Source organism: Pseudogymnoascus destructans (genome assembly GCF_001641265.1).
Source record: "Pseudogymnoascus destructans isolate 20631-21 unplaced genomic scaffold scaffold_1, whole genome shotgun sequence".
Classification (NCBI taxonomy): domain Eukaryota; kingdom Fungi; phylum Ascomycota; class Leotiomycetes; order Thelebolales; family Thelebolaceae; genus Pseudogymnoascus; species Pseudogymnoascus destructans.
The window spans coordinates 1,938,150-1,952,800 of record NW_020167520.1 but is presented as its reverse complement, the minus strand read 5'-3'; the positions used below and the strand labels follow the sequence as shown (position 1 = coordinate 1,952,800).

At 48.7% G+C, this 14,651-nt stretch overlaps 5 protein-coding genes across 5 annotated transcripts; 1 reads left to right on the top strand and 4 right to left on the bottom strand.

Annotated features, from left to right (window-relative positions):
- Positions 1 to 214: 214 nt before the first annotated feature.
- On the bottom strand, positions 215 to 3,933 carry VC83_00506 (uncharacterized protein). The gene is made up of 8 exons (XM_024464197.1): positions 1,837 to 3,933; positions 1,556 to 1,788; positions 1,281 to 1,506; positions 1,089 to 1,234; positions 872 to 1,039; positions 575 to 824; positions 498 to 525; positions 215 to 445 (listed from the first exon to the last, which is right to left on the bottom strand). Exons 1-8 carry the CDS (start codon positions 2,158 to 2,160, stop codon positions 273 to 275), a joined length of 1,548 nt encoding a protein of 515 aa, XP_024328588.1. The 5' UTR covers positions 2,161 to 3,933; the 3' UTR covers positions 215 to 272.
- On the bottom strand, positions 3,934 to 6,114 carry VC83_00505 (uncharacterized protein). The gene is made up of 3 exons (XM_024464196.1): positions 4,815 to 6,114; positions 4,481 to 4,750; positions 3,934 to 4,404 (listed from the first exon to the last, which is right to left on the bottom strand). The coding sequence occupies exons 1-3, from the start codon at positions 5,494 to 5,496 to the stop codon at positions 4,301 to 4,303; spliced, it is 1,056 nt and encodes a 351-aa protein (XP_024328587.1). The 5' UTR covers positions 5,497 to 6,114; the 3' UTR covers positions 3,934 to 4,300.
- Positions 6,115 to 9,279: 3,165 nt separating this feature from the next.
- CNB1 (Calcineurin subunit B) lies at positions 9,280 to 10,036 on the bottom strand (the record flags this gene model as incomplete). The annotated part of the gene is made up of 5 exons (XM_024464195.1): positions 9,280 to 9,290; positions 9,353 to 9,687; positions 9,742 to 9,815; positions 9,868 to 9,920; positions 9,985 to 10,036. The coding sequence occupies 5 exons, from the start codon at positions 10,034 to 10,036 to the stop codon at positions 9,280 to 9,282; spliced, it is 525 nt and encodes a 174-aa protein (XP_024328586.1).
- Positions 10,037 to 10,691: 655 nt separating this feature from the next.
- EPL1 (Enhancer of polycomb-like protein 1) lies at positions 10,692 to 12,585 on the top strand (the record flags this gene model as incomplete). Its single annotated transcript, XM_024464194.1, has 3 exons — positions 10,692 to 10,856; positions 11,029 to 11,817; positions 11,875 to 12,585. 3 exons carry the CDS (start codon positions 10,692 to 10,694, stop codon positions 12,583 to 12,585), a joined length of 1,665 nt encoding a protein of 554 aa, XP_024328593.1.
- A 266-nt stretch (positions 12,586 to 12,851) lies between these two features.
- VC83_00502 (uncharacterized protein) lies at positions 12,852 to 14,416 on the bottom strand (the record flags this gene model as incomplete). The annotated part of the gene is made up of 3 exons (XM_024464193.1): positions 12,852 to 13,964; positions 14,019 to 14,164; positions 14,293 to 14,416. The coding sequence occupies 3 exons, from the start codon at positions 14,414 to 14,416 to the stop codon at positions 12,852 to 12,854; spliced, it is 1,383 nt and encodes a 460-aa protein (XP_024328592.1).
- Positions 14,417 to 14,651: the final 235 nt, after the last annotated feature.

Sequence of the window (14,651 nt, the reverse complement as noted above, 5' to 3'; positions counted from 1 at the left end):
TACTACTAAGTTGTTGTTAAGTTATTATCTTCTAAAGTTCTTAATTATAGGTGAGAAATTCGGTGTCTAACCTGCTTGTGTGTCCGACTTGCTTGTGAAACACGTTATATAAAATTTACGTAGTTGTAAGTTGGAATTGTGTAGTCGCAAGTTAGGAATGCGACTATACAAAATTATATGATCGCGATTCGGCAGACGACGGGACTACGAGTGTAAGAACAAGTAAACATACGATTGTGAATAGATGACGATTCCATATTGCTACATTCCATTTATCCCTCCTTCTCAACTTCCCTTCGCGTCAACCGCATAACCACTCCCGTCTGTCGCACCTGCATCCGGCACGTCGTATCCCACTCATCTTTCTCCGAAGCCCATTCCATGTCGAATTTGCGCACAATCTGTCCGACCGTCTTCGTGAGAGCCATCATCGCAACATGTTTACCTGCATAAGTTAGAACTGACCCCATAACTTTCGGATACAGCCAGAGACTCACCTATGCAACTTCTGTTTCCCAACCCGAACTGCGCACTGTAAGCGTTGAACCTGCTACACGAAGAGGGAAGTACTCACGGCAAGCATGTTCTTGTCCATTCTTCTCACCTGCATCTCATCGACCTCAATCCATCGCTCTGGGCGAAAGAAGTCGGCGTCCTCTCCAAACACGGTCTTATCGCGCTGTGTAACCCAGCCGGTAATTCCAATATCCGTGCCTTCAGGAATGAACTGGCCGTTAAGAACGGCGCCGCCCTTAGGCACGACTCGATCAAATGGGCTCCCGACAGTGGGGTGCATCCGCATCGCTTCTTTAATACAGGCTTGTCTGCTCGAAGTCAGTCGCGTGTAGATAGGGCCGACTGGGGATCGTACAGGTAAGGGAGTTTCTGCCCTTCTTGAAATGACAAGACGTCAGATAGGAGGCCCTTCGCATCCGCATCCTGCAGCTCCTTTACGAGCGCTGCGTAAGTGCACGGGTTCTTGACAAGGTAGTAGAAGATGGCGCGGAGGGCGGTGGAATTGGCATCAACAGCCCCGATACTATTGCAAGTTAGTAGCCGACAGTACGGACTATGGCGTAGCTACCTACAAGAAGATGAGAATATTGTTCATAATTTCTCTTTCGTCCATGATCGTGCTGTCCTTGAGTTGCTTCTGACGTAAGTATTCAAGGAGGTCGCCGCGCATGTTCGTCGGCTTTTCAAGGTCGTACTTCTTCATTGCAGCATATGCAGTCTGTGCCGTTTAGCAAATGATATACACCTCTCGAAATCATGCATACCTGTTGAATCATGTTAATCGGATTCTTCTCCCAGATACTATCGATAATTCTGACGAGGGTTGGATTGCCAAATAGATATTTATGGGCTGCGGGGAACTGGCCAACTACAGCTCCATAGGTTATGGTAGCCCATCCCGCCCCGATCGCGCCGTTGATATCCCGAGCTTGGTCCATGAAACCGAACATCTCTTGGAATGAAAGGAGACCAGTCAAGTCAAACGAAAACCTAAAGTAATTCAGTGCTTATTCAGTCAAGAGACGGCAGGAGTACTGACCAACTCAACCATTCTCCAAAGTCAACTGCAGTCCCTGCGCGTTTGTCCATGTAGACAACAAAAAGTGGAATACATTTATCAAACAGCGGCTCTAGCTGAAGCATGGACGACAACGAGTATTTGGATGCGACTGACGACCTCATAATCTTGTGTTGGGCGGCATCACGGCTTGTAAATATGTTCTCCATCGACTGTCCATCGATTGTGAACGTGAAGCCAGTAATATAACTTGACTGCATCTTGTTAGCGTCTTGTCGTTTCAATAGAGGTGGGAACCATGCCTTCTGATACAAACTCCCTTGAAGGTAGACCTCTGGGATCATCGCCGCATCTCCGATGGAGACAGAATTGGGTCCAGTTCGGATGATAGGTCCATACTTTCTGTGGAGTTTCTGGTACTCGATATGCGAGTCCCCCTTCAAGCTTATATACACCTTGTACAGGCATGTGAAGCGGGCCAAGAGCGGGCCGGGGAGTTGACGCAGGTGCGGACGGAAATATGAGATTAGGCAGCTAACAGCATAACAAACGGTTATAAAAACAAGGATAACGATATAGAGTTGGGCCGCCGTGAGGCCTATGATCTCCTGGACCGTAGACAGCATGTTGAAATGTATGGAAGTAAGGATATTAATTCAGCTCGATAAACAAATAGAACACTATAGGATTGGTTCTGATGTAAAAAGCCCCGACATGGCGCCCTTTATATATTCAGCTGAAAACGACGGACCTTGGGGGAGACTCCAACGAGTGAAGGGGCAAACCAATTGTCACCTTTTGTCTTATCCGACAGCAGGCAATATACCATAGTTCCAGCTCCGAAAGACGGTGAGATATCCAGCTAGGCCTCACTTCATCTCATCCCATGAAACCTGGCAGCAAAACCCAAGGCCGTCATTGGCTACAAGTAGCGACTTCAGTCCGATCATAAAATACACTCACACACAAACTTCCTCACCTCGTCCAATCTACCACTCTTCCCATCAATCAGATCCAATAACGTCCCCTCCCATCCTCCCACTGTCAGAGACACGTCACATAGCACCTATCTTGGCGACCCGCCGTGACATATGCGCCGTGCACTGCACCATCCCCCGCCTGGGAATACAGACACCGGAAGAAAGCAAAAGCACCTGTAGCTCTCCAACCGCACTGCAGCATCGCAACCAGGAAACAATCTTCAACCTGCTAGCGTCGAGCTCTTCGCCTCTCGGCAGATCCATAGAGTCTCATCCAGAACATCCTACGCACCCTAAACGCCACTGTCGCAGCGCTAGGACGCGCCGCCTCGTGACAACCACCAATACAGCCCCCACTGCTGTGCAGAGGACGTCCGATCCTTCTCATCGACCCGACTCGGTCCATCCATCCATCAGTCTCAGTCGGACCACCATCACGCCGACTGCCCTGCCTCCATCCCAACTCCGCCTCAGCACCTCGCCGTCCTCTCTCTCCCCAAAGCAATAAAATAAAGACACGAAACGCCACACAGCGCCCGCAGACTGCCTCCCACCTGTCACGCAGAGCGTATCCCAAGCATTCCGCCACCACCACGAAGGGGGATGGAAAGGGCCCGACCCCTTCCCACCCGTACCAATACCACGGCCACCGGGTGACGTGTGACCTAAGCCCCATCCCAACAGAGGATCAACCCATCCCAATGGACGGTCACCTCCCCTATAGGAGCAATCCCCTCGTCGCATTCCCCTTCGCGTCATGTCAAGCTGAGAGGCGTTCGCGGCTGGGAAGTAAGGGGGTCGATAAATGCGCACTTTGGACATAGTTAAGCGAGAGGCCAGCGCGGCTTCCAATTCGCTGCCGCCCTGGCGGGTTCGGTGATACTGGGTGTTGTTTCTGTGATATTCTAATGTAACTCCCACGGTCCCAGTTCCACCATTATACAGACCTCCAGGAGCTCTCAAGCTCCAATTAGCTATCTACGAACAATATAACACCTACGAGCCTGGTCTCTGTGCCAGCCAAATCTATATACAGAGCACATACCCGGTAACTTTTCGGAGACACAGACCTTCTACCCTCTCGATCAACAAATACAATGCACCGGAATATTTTTCCTTTTTCTCCATTTATATATCGAGAATGGCCAAAAATCAGACACCAGAATAACGAGTCTGATGTTGTGACAACGCGCCTAGTTACAGGGGAGGTTGCGGAGCAAGAGTGAAAGTCAAAGTATATTTGGCGAAGGCAGTACAAGGAACAATTTATTGTCGCCTATGTGCTCTCATGCATATAAGGCATATGAATAAGTTAAAATGGCTGGCCCACGGATGAGAATCGTTCCACCTTCCGAGCGCGAGGCACCCGGCCAAATTGGGTCTCGGAAGGTCCCTCCGAGTTGGGCACCTGTTTTAACGTTGACAAACAATTTATTATTCCCCGTCTATTTCTAAGCTGCGCTATCTGAAGGGCCGTGAGACCGAAGTATATATGGCATATTAAGGAGAAAAACGGGCTCTTCTAAGCATCCGTCTTGCGTGAAGCACCTTTCACCAGTGCGTGTAGCCCCCTCTTGACCAACATATCGAGAGAGTCGTAACAATAAATATAAAAACAATTGCCAGAATCAAACATTTGCGCACCAGTAAAAAACATTGCCAATGTTACCAAGGAAAACTGTTGTGCTCCAACTCTGAGATTCAAATACCCGAATTTTACATCAATTCAATGTTGAAAGTCGGAATCCCAATCCTGATAACAGCAAGACCCGTAAGAACTCCAGAATTAACCTGGGCGAGATGTTGATGCTTGCCCTCGAATTGATAGCATCTGTTGTCCTTCTTGTTGTGAACCATAATTTTCTAAAATATCCAAACATATAATCGCACCTAAATTATTATCAGATTATATATAAAAAAAAGTTGAAAAAAAAGTTGAGCATCAACATGTTCCAAGTCGACTTACTCTCTATTATCTGATCCTCTAAAACTCCATATTGATAGTTTACCAAACCATGCTTCTCAAGGTAGTCATCATTTAATTTGATGAGGTCGCTGCACATTTTGCTGATGACTTCGGCTGTCATCAGCTGTGATTGCTGCAAAGTGATACCAGTCTCGAGCAACCCCAATGTTAATGTCATTTGCTTGTGCATCAGCGCAAGCCACGCATTATTGAAATCGTCCCATAATTTTGAGCGAATTTCTTCCTGGGCTGTATCGTCCACAGTGAGCTCTGCGCACACAAATCAGGTCATGTTAACGAAGGTCCTGACCAAAAAACCGGATTGGAGACGTACCCATATCTTCAACGTGAGATATTAGCCATTCGGAAAATGATGAAAGTAACTGGCTTGCCACTGCGAGCGTGCCATCGGAAATATTTTGAAATATTTGGCCGAGATCAGCGCTGCACCGTCGGTATCCATGGTCGATGGTCGCAGAGGTTTCTGGTCCAGCAGTGCCTTCCTGGAGTGTTTGAGGCAACCCGATGCTGCCAGCAGGCCCTGAATATATGCCGGAGTGAACTTGAGTTGCCATCGAATCGCTTGGATAGAAAGGATTGGTATTGGATAGTACCTGGCCGGCAGCCGCCGATTGTTGCTGATTAAATTGCTGAGAGCTCTCATACATGAGCCCACCCAAAGGCTGCTGGCCCATGCCATAAGTCAGGTTCGAGTCGTAGGAAGCATAATTAGGTTGCTGATGGTGAGGTTCCTGAGCGTACTCGGTCGGGTATGTCACCTGCTCAACTGATGATACGGCGGTAAATGAAGGTTCCTGCCCAGCATAGAAACTGTAGTTAGATAGTGCATTCCTCTGAGACGATGAGTCTGGGCCAGCGACAGCTGGCTGTCGACGTCTCCCAGCCAGCTCATCTGCGAAGCTACGCCCTGAGACTTGTGACGGCGCAAATCTGTCGCTCGAACTTGCATATTGGCGTGGCTCGTTTTGCCTCCGGGTTGGGCCATGGCCATCCATGCCCCTACTAGTTTCCCTGAGGACTTATATCATGAATTAACCCAATATTGCAATGATAATGGCGAGGTATCATACAAAGAATTTCCCGAGCGGTCTTTTGTGGCCTAGGATATGTCTTGAGACCTTCTTATATACTCTGGAGGCAGAGGGCCAAGCCTCTATGAAGGGTGAGGATGAAGGGGAGAGGCAAAAAATATCATGTCTTATTCCAAAGCATAGGTGTTTTACCAGCCGCTGGCATCCTAGACTGACAGTTGACGATCAGATGGTAAATGTGTGTGCGTGTGCAGCGCTGTAGTCGATGAGCGACGTAAGGGGAAAATGACAAAGCCGGGAGAAAGATAAATATTGTGAAGAAAAGAAGTTTTTGGACGAATAGATGGGACGACAGTTAAAAAGGGAATCTACAGAGTGACGCAAGGGACGCGAGGGACAATGAGATTTATGCATCGATGGCGAAGACAGCGGCATAGGCAGACGAGGAGCCGTAAAATAGACAACAACGACGCCGGCGCATGACAAATGAGGAAAGGCCGAGCGTGCTTGGTGATCTGAGGCAGGCTAGAGAATTTTCGGGAGGAGGGTAAAACAAGGCAGGGAACGGGGAAGAAGGGCATTAATATTCAGGTGTTATTACACGAGTATTGTTGACTGGCGCCGTAGGCTTTGTAAGCAGCCGTCTACGGTGAAGCCGCGTAAGCACGTGATTGGGCGTCGTTCACGTGACCCATGACGCGTAAACTCCAGAATATTTTCCAAACAAAGGACAAGGACGCCTCCTTAGACATTGAAATTGACAAGTATATTGAAGAAGAAGCAGGGAAACAATGTAAGAGCGACGGTAGATCATGTATTATTGTTGATTGTAGTTAAATTTACAGATTTGTTGCGTTCTCTTCAAAATCCCCCTGCGTTACGCCATCCCCCGCGTTACGTCATCCCCCGCGTTACGTCATCCCCCGCGTTACGCCACGACTTACGTTATACTATTACAGTACAGAGCATAAGCAAAAAATGGGCCTAGGAAGGAAAGATGTTAACCAATCATGAATTTTGACATTTAGTAGCCAATCGATCTACAGGGGTGCTATAATGTAGTATGTTATAGATATATAGATATTAGATTGTGAGGCCTGTGGTGCAATATCTTTGATCCATACATGCGCGCTACCCATCGATCTCAGTGGAGGAACTGAAGCTAGTGGTGAGCACTACTCCAGTAGTTAAATTGGCCCATAAGCGCGCCAGTTATTAGAGTCTTCGAGTGTCCTTGAAGAGTCGGGGTCACATTGCTGTTGTACTCTAGATCGCGGGGAAAGATCTCCTGAAAACGACGAAAGTGCCGAATTCGTTATTTCCGTATGTCCCCTATAATGCACTAATGCTTCTTGCTTCTATGGGCAAATAGTCATCCCGACGCCATCCAAAGTAGGCGTTTCAGGCTGTATAGCGGATAGATGTGGCAAGTTGCTCCAAATAACATTACTCGTTAATCTCATGCGTCAATGGGACTATGGATGAGTATGCATACTCCCCATTGACTGACATATTTCGTTGTTTCGTTGAAACAGACCCTATGTATGGGCCCTATCCCCTGCCCCTTTGCCTACAATCCGCGCTCATGTCATCACCGAACTTTTGTCGTTTATATCGGCCAGATTCGGTTCCCCGAGATATAGCGCTGCACTCTTCCCCAGTGAGTGTTTGAGGGTCCTTGAAGAGTCTCCCGGATCAATATCAAGATATATTATGACAATCCTTGAGTATACTCCCACCGCCCATTGAGCTTTTATGCAGCATCCCCCTGTGACTGTTGGCTGAAGCCCCTTTTATGGATAACAGGTCGAAATTGGTATACAAGTACCTACTTTTTGCATGGATGCATGAAGATGGAAATGCCTCTTGCAGATCATAACCTCCTTGCCAGACGTACCAGGCTACGCCAGCCTATGCGCTGGTTAACGCAAGGTGCGTTTCCTTCTAGAAGCGGCTATTTCCCAGCCATGTCTCAGAATCGCAAGGTGAATTTCATCTGTACGCCTGCGAAGGAGATGCGGCCTTCTTCCATCATATCCGAAGTTAACTTACTCTACCACTTCACAGGCTTATTATTGCGCCTTGCATAAGAGCCCAGAGTGGTGTGCTCTGGACCGCGCATATGGCTTCCGCCGAGGATGTGATGTGTTGATGCCCTCATACTCTGACGGATATTTGCGTCCTGGTTATTTTCAACCTTATTTCATCCGATGTGCAATAAAAGCGTCGAGAAAGTAATAGTCCGCCCGTCCGGTGCCAGGTAAAGTGCCTGAACTCCTGTCCCTTACTTCGACGTCCGGTCCCAGGTAGAGTCCCTGAACTTCCTGTCCCTTACTTCGACAACCACCACATCTCCCCTCGAGTTCTGGCCCTGAAGATTCCTCGTCATCTGGGTTGACTGATCACCAGCACCCGCGATAATGGTCACAGTTACAGGCATAGTAGAGACATGACTTACGCCCTGCCAGGCTCCCGGTGTTCGCATCCGCATCCCTTCACAGGCCTAGCCCATGCCCCCTCAGTCTCGGCATGACGCTGACATCTGGCGCATCTCACATTTCACATTTTGCATCTCGCATTCCAAATACTATTCGCACAGTCCCTTCCACACTCTCAGGCATCCCGTCAGGAGATCTGCCTATCTCTGGTAAGATAATACGTCACGCCAGACCCGAGGGAAGGGATTCTGCCGGTTTCAAGCCACACTGAACCTAATGAATTGTCCGAGCAAAAGACTGTGATACATGTATGCACGATACAGGTCGCACTTCGATCTAGGCTTCTAGAAAACTGATGCGGTGTACATGTACTCTTTACCCTACCCGCGGTGCCAGTATCCTTGACGTCTGATCGCTGAGACTCTGCACCGCCCCGGTTTCAGTCTGGATTGCAGCGGGATGGCATTGTAGAACTTCAACCCGTGCGTACAATACCTTGTCTATATTCCCAGACAGAAATAAGGAGATGGCGTTCCGCCTGGTATCACGAGGTTGGCCATGTCGGCCATATGGAAGTATCACTTTTTGTGTGCAAAAGTCTCTTGGCTCTCGCCACGAAATTCGGAGCTGTCAACTCCCACCGCAAACCACAGTATACCGTATCATTTCTATCCGCTCTCATCCCTGTATCACTATAGTCGTAGCATTACGCCATCTGGCACCATATGACCATGGCTGGATATCCTCCTTGCTTTCTTGTATGCCGCATGGCTGGATATCCTCCTTGCTTTCTTGTATGCCGTAGTCAGTTTATCAATTCTGGGGCTTCAAAATAGTGCGTCCCTGTGTATGTGTCTGGGACCACTCATGGCGAGACTACGATAATCCTGTGCTGGGTCCAAGGAATAGAGTACTTGAATAATGCGACTGAGCAACGAATGAGAGCCCCATGACGAAAAATATTGGACCGAAGGAAATATCAGACGCTTTCTCTGACTGTTGTGAGAGTTCATAGAAAACATACTCGTATGGAAGCCCAAAGAAAAACTGTTATATTGAGAGTGTGGAAGCCATTTCTAGCATAGAAACAAGGCTTCTTGTTCCCACCATGGATGAAAAACGTAACCTACACAGGCCTCCCTCATACTGTTTTCTTCCAAACGCCATTCCTCTTCACTGTGCCACTTTGTATAATCGAGATGCATTGGCTTCGTGCACCAGTCTGCGCATGTGATGAAAAACTGGTGAAATGAGACTTATATTGAGGTCATTATCTTCGTAACCATCCCTATGCTTCTGAAGAAAGTGTTCAAAATTGGTCTATAAGCCCGTTAGCACTGTCCACGACAGAATTCCCCAAACAGTCACCCAGAACGACATACCTAAGGTCATGCTCATGCTGACATCCGTATTCTCCACCATCTTCGCAAACTCCTCAAAGCTGATCTTTCCATCCCGATCCAAATCCGCCTCCATGATCGTCTTGTCCACAATCTGCTGCAGCTGCTGGTCCTTCAAGTTGCTGCCCACCATCATCTTCAGCACAATGTACAGCTCACCGTTGCTGATGTACCCATCACGGTCAATGTCGTACACCTTGAACGCAAACCGCAGCTTCTGCTCCTTGTTGCCCTTGCTGCTGAATGCGCTCAGCCCCGACACGAACTCTTGGAAATCGACATCGCCGCCGCCGTCCTCGTCAAATATCGCAATCAGGCTGCGCCTCGGTCAGCTATCGTTCGTATGGTATGTGGGTATACGCGTCGCCTACCGGGTGGCTAAGGGATTCGAGGCAATCTGGGGAAGGCTGAGGAACTCCTCGCGCTCGATGGTGCCCGAGTTGTCCTGAGGGGAGTGTAAGCTGGTGATATGAAAGACAACGTGCACGGCTGCAAACCTTGTCCAGCTTCATGAAGCGCTTGCGAAGCCTGTCGACCTCATCTCTGTCGACTAGTAGTCTCAGTTGTCAGCCTTGAAATCGATCGGGGGACTGGCCAAGGTGGGGTGGGCGCACAATTGGACCCTTCCACAATGTTCTCGATGACGGCACTGCTGGTGTTGCCCATCCTGGCGGATGTTTTCGTACGAGGTGGATTGCCGGGTGAGGTTCGAATTAGTCAATCGCGTGTTGTCTGTGTCGCAGTGGAAGAATGTGCGTTGTGGAGGAGAGCTTGGGGCTTTGGTGGTATGATGGGGCTGCCTAGCTGATTAAGAGAGTTGAGGCGCGAAGGTGGGGAGTATGGTAGTTTCTGCTGAGTTTCCTTTATTCGTCCCTTTGTAGAAAATAGAATGGGCGCTGCTGGGGAATATACAGGATCATTCAAAAAAGAGTCAAAGGATATATTTTATGCGCATTCACATCGAATTCACGTTCATTCACATACATATCTCTGTATCGTGATCTTGGGTTCGGCTAATCCTACCAATCTGTCTGTTATCCGCTAGTTGCCAAATTCGACGCTAGACCACTCTTGGTGCTATCACCCTCACAACCAAGCACCCAAACAAAAACTTGCAGCAGGAGCGTCGCCAACGTCAAGTCATCAGATCGCGACGACAAAAACATCAAAAGAACCACAACATCACGACTTTTGGACCTAAAAAGTCGTTAAGCCATCAACTGATGATACGCGCTTTTTAAAGACACCAGTTTTGCCTGGGTGTCCTTAAGGAAATTTCGCTGTTTGGGCACTGCTCTTGTCTCGCCACTCCTGGCCCGTCATGACGCGAAGTACTCAGCCGGGCCTGCGCTTTCGGACCCGGAAACTCTCACCCAAACAACCCCTCAACGTTATCCGTGAGGATCAAATAGACTCGGACGAATACAAGGAACTCGTCGATAATCAATATAAAGTCGAGACCGGCGTCGAAAAGTCGGAAGAGAATGTGAGTTTGCTATTTTTAGTATACGTAATCCCCCTATCACGTGATCGTATTCACTTTTACGATGGGCAATATCATTATGGCCTTTCCTCCTCCACAACTGTTGTGGCGCATATTACAATCTTTCCACGAGTTTGCCTGGCAATGTCTTCAATACCTTTACTTACTTTCATAGGAATACCATCTCCAAGAGGCCTTGGCCGCTGCCCTCGGGCGTGGCTCCAAGGAGGAAGCAAAGAAGATAGTGCCAGCACCTCCATCAGAGGAAACCAAGGACATCAACTATGATGAGCTGTATGCTTTCAAATTCTCCAAGTCTTCGTCTTACATTCGCTTCTCCCAAACGGTAGAAGAATGTACTGGTTGTCAATATGACATGACCACCGACGACGATGTCTTCCTCAAAGCCTACAACCAAAAGAAGCCCCCGACGGGCCAATGCTCTGAGGATGACTTCGAGAAGATCATGGAAGCCTTTGAGACCACTGCTGATCGCCAAACACCATTCGCCGCAGTTGACAATACTGTGGCAGGGTTTGAAATGATGGCATTTGCCCTGAAGCAGGATATTGATAAGAAAGCTCAAGCTTTTGCCAAGGATATCTATGATTATTGGAAGACAAGGAGGCAATGCTCCAGCAATCGGCCACTTCAGCCGACTCTGAAATTTGAACTTCATCAGGACAGTGACGACGGAGATCCATATGTGTGCTTCCGTCGCCGTGATGTTCGCCAGACCCGTAAGACGAGGGCACGAGATATCCAAGTCACGGATAAGCTACGCAAGCTGCGTAAAGAATTGGAGGATGGACGACAACTCATTCTCATGTCTCTGCAAAGGGAACATGCCAAACGAGACCTTCTCGTCATTGATCGTTCGATCTTTGAGCAACGTGGCAAGGTCAAGGAGATCAGACAGAGACTCGGCATCAAGGTCGATGACGAAGTCCTCATTAACCAAAAGGTATGTGACCTACATTGTCGAGCCAGTAATAGAAGCACTGCTAACATCATCCAACAGCCACAGAAGAGGAAGCCCGTCGAGGTACCTCAACTTCAACGTACCCCTGGAACCCAGATCCGCATTCCCAGTAGTAGAACTGATGGGCGCATAATCGAGGCCGATCTCACTCTCCTGTCCGACGTGCTCGCCCAGAAGGAGAACTTACTTCAAATGGAGATCGATTCAAAGATACAGCAACACCAGAGGTGGAACCAAAACCATATCGACATGACGAGAGAACCACTCTCCGATGCTCGCACTCCGCCACCAGATTCCAGCTTCCGCCTTGCTATGACGCAGTACCCGATGACACCACCTGCATCGGTAAGCGAAGAGTCATGCGAGAATGCTTTGGAACCCAGAGAGATTCGGGGCTTCTCGCCACCACCAGAAGAGGAGCCATATGGCCTGCCTTCGTATCGTAGGCGTATCGGTCGTCTTGGGCGGCTGTGGATTGACAGAAGGGGTCTACCATCGCCTCCAGCAGGTCCGACTGATTCTCGCTCTGACCGATGGAAGTATGACCAGGATGACGATGACGACACTCCGATGTATGATGTAGATCCGTACGACACCAATGCATTAAAGTTCAGAGCTACTATCCCATACACGGACAGGAACAGACGTCCTCCGGAAATCGCTGGCGCCAACGGCCCTGTCGCAAACAGTACAGCGTCGAATCCTGCAAACCGTCCTTCAATCTCTCTCCCCTCTCAAAAACCAACCTGAATCGACATTCTCAGGTGTATCGGACTTGTGGGTAGTCTTGATTGTGTATATAGGCCTTTGTTTTTCGGAGTTGCCCTGGTTTGGGCTAGCATTGCGTCGAACCTTTGTTGATTTTAGATCGCCTTCTCCCTGACCAAGAGGAAGGGTATGTACTCTAGCGTGCGGTCAACTATAAGAGATGTGGAAGAAGCGACAAGATGAAATGATTCAGGAGACGGATGTCCTGTGTCTTCTTTGAGATAGCTTGTGACAAAAATAATGTTAACTTATCTGTGCCTGCTTTTCTTTTGTGAAACGTGCTCATCGTCTTCCCTCTCTCTCTTTTCCCTCCCGAGCATTCGCTTGTTGTCACCTTGAAAATTTCCCGCCTCTTTTTTTGCCTCCCTTAGGACTACCTTCTCTCCCATTCGCACTTGTATGGCCATTTTGACTCGGTTTGAATGGTTGCCCGATTGGAGCAGATTCTCATCTTCAACGACTGTAGTGGCGTATTCTCGTTCCCGTCGCTCTAGGATACGTTGCAACGCCTTGCCGACCAATTCTGTCTCCATCTTTGATCGAGAAGGAAAACTCATCTTTGAAGACTGGATTGCAGCAAGAGTCTCTTCGCCGACAAGAAGCAGATAAACGAGGGCCACAAGCTCATCAGATATGCATGGCCATTCTTCAGTGGCGTGGCCGACATCGTGTGCATCCTCGTAGACGTCTTCGCGCCTGGCGAGTTCTAGCCGCGCCTCTATTTCACCAGCGCGAAGATACACCTTCAGCTCGCCTGCAAGATCTTGATAAATATGGTCGGTGATGGTAGACGTTGAAATCTCTGCGACATCGAAAGTAGCGTACTTGTCCGTCACATAACCGTATCTGCGCAGGAGATCAGAACGAGGCAGTTGACCATAATCGTTCAAAATCTCTTCCCCAGTCTTGATGGGGTTTATAGTTCTCATCTCCAGCTCTTCTCCGTCGTAATGCAGACGCGCATTGTTGTCGGCATCGGCATTCAGCATATCGGCCAAAGGGATCATAGCGAGGGACGTCTTTTGTTCATCATCATCGACAAGGTCGTCTTCATTTGCACCCTCCTCATCTTCCTGCTCAATATCAGGGATGTCAAAGGCATATGCCATTATAGTCGAAGCAACCCGGTGAAAGATGTCGACGTCGGTGCCTTCAGGTGTCACCTTCGAAATACTCTGGTGAAAAATTTCCTCGGCTTTGTCTTTGCCAACCTTCTTCAAAACGGCACTTGCTTGAAGTTCGGCGAGCTCTTCGGGGCTCCAAAAGACGAGGCTGTCGAGTTTAGTTGGGAGGACATTGAAATATGGTGCCCATTTTGATTCGGGGCGTAATCCCTCTGAGATGATGACAGCGGTCAGAGCCTGTTAATGTTAGCACAATGCTTCTAAGCAGAGAACACATAAAATTCGACTGACCGCCCAACCAGGCATAGATTCAATATCTTCCGGCGAAATATCCTGTCTTCCCGATAGCATTTCCGGTAATGCCGCTTTCACACTCAAGGTGCTCGTTCGAGGGACGCTGAAGATCAACTCGTCTTCTGCAAAATCGCCCTTGGCGACTGAGAAAATTGTTAGCCAGAATTCTTAACAAGAAAACCAATATGATAATGTCCCGTAGCGAGATTTTTATCATATTGCATGCAATAATCGCAGCGTGTTGGGAAACATCGTCAAAGAAGCCACATACCCAATGCTCTCCCTCGACCATCCGCTCTCAAACAAGTAAGCTCAGCCTTTGCGCTGATCCGGACGCCGACATGGTTTAACCATTTCACAAAGGCTTCCGTTTTCGAATCGAACTGATCATCCATTTTGGAAGATGGGAGCCTCGTTGGCACTGGTAACAGCAAATCTCTGAAGAAGGAAAAAAGAGCGGAAGCAGAGGATTATAGGCAAAGCTATACACAGATATTGTTGTGGCCGGGGCTTAGTGCCACTTAGCGGCGAACCCATCATCCGGCGGGATGCATTCCCCGAAATGCAAGCCTCAGGCACTAAAAAAAGGCTAGCTTTTTGACCCCGCCGCCGTAGGACCTACACGCTTAT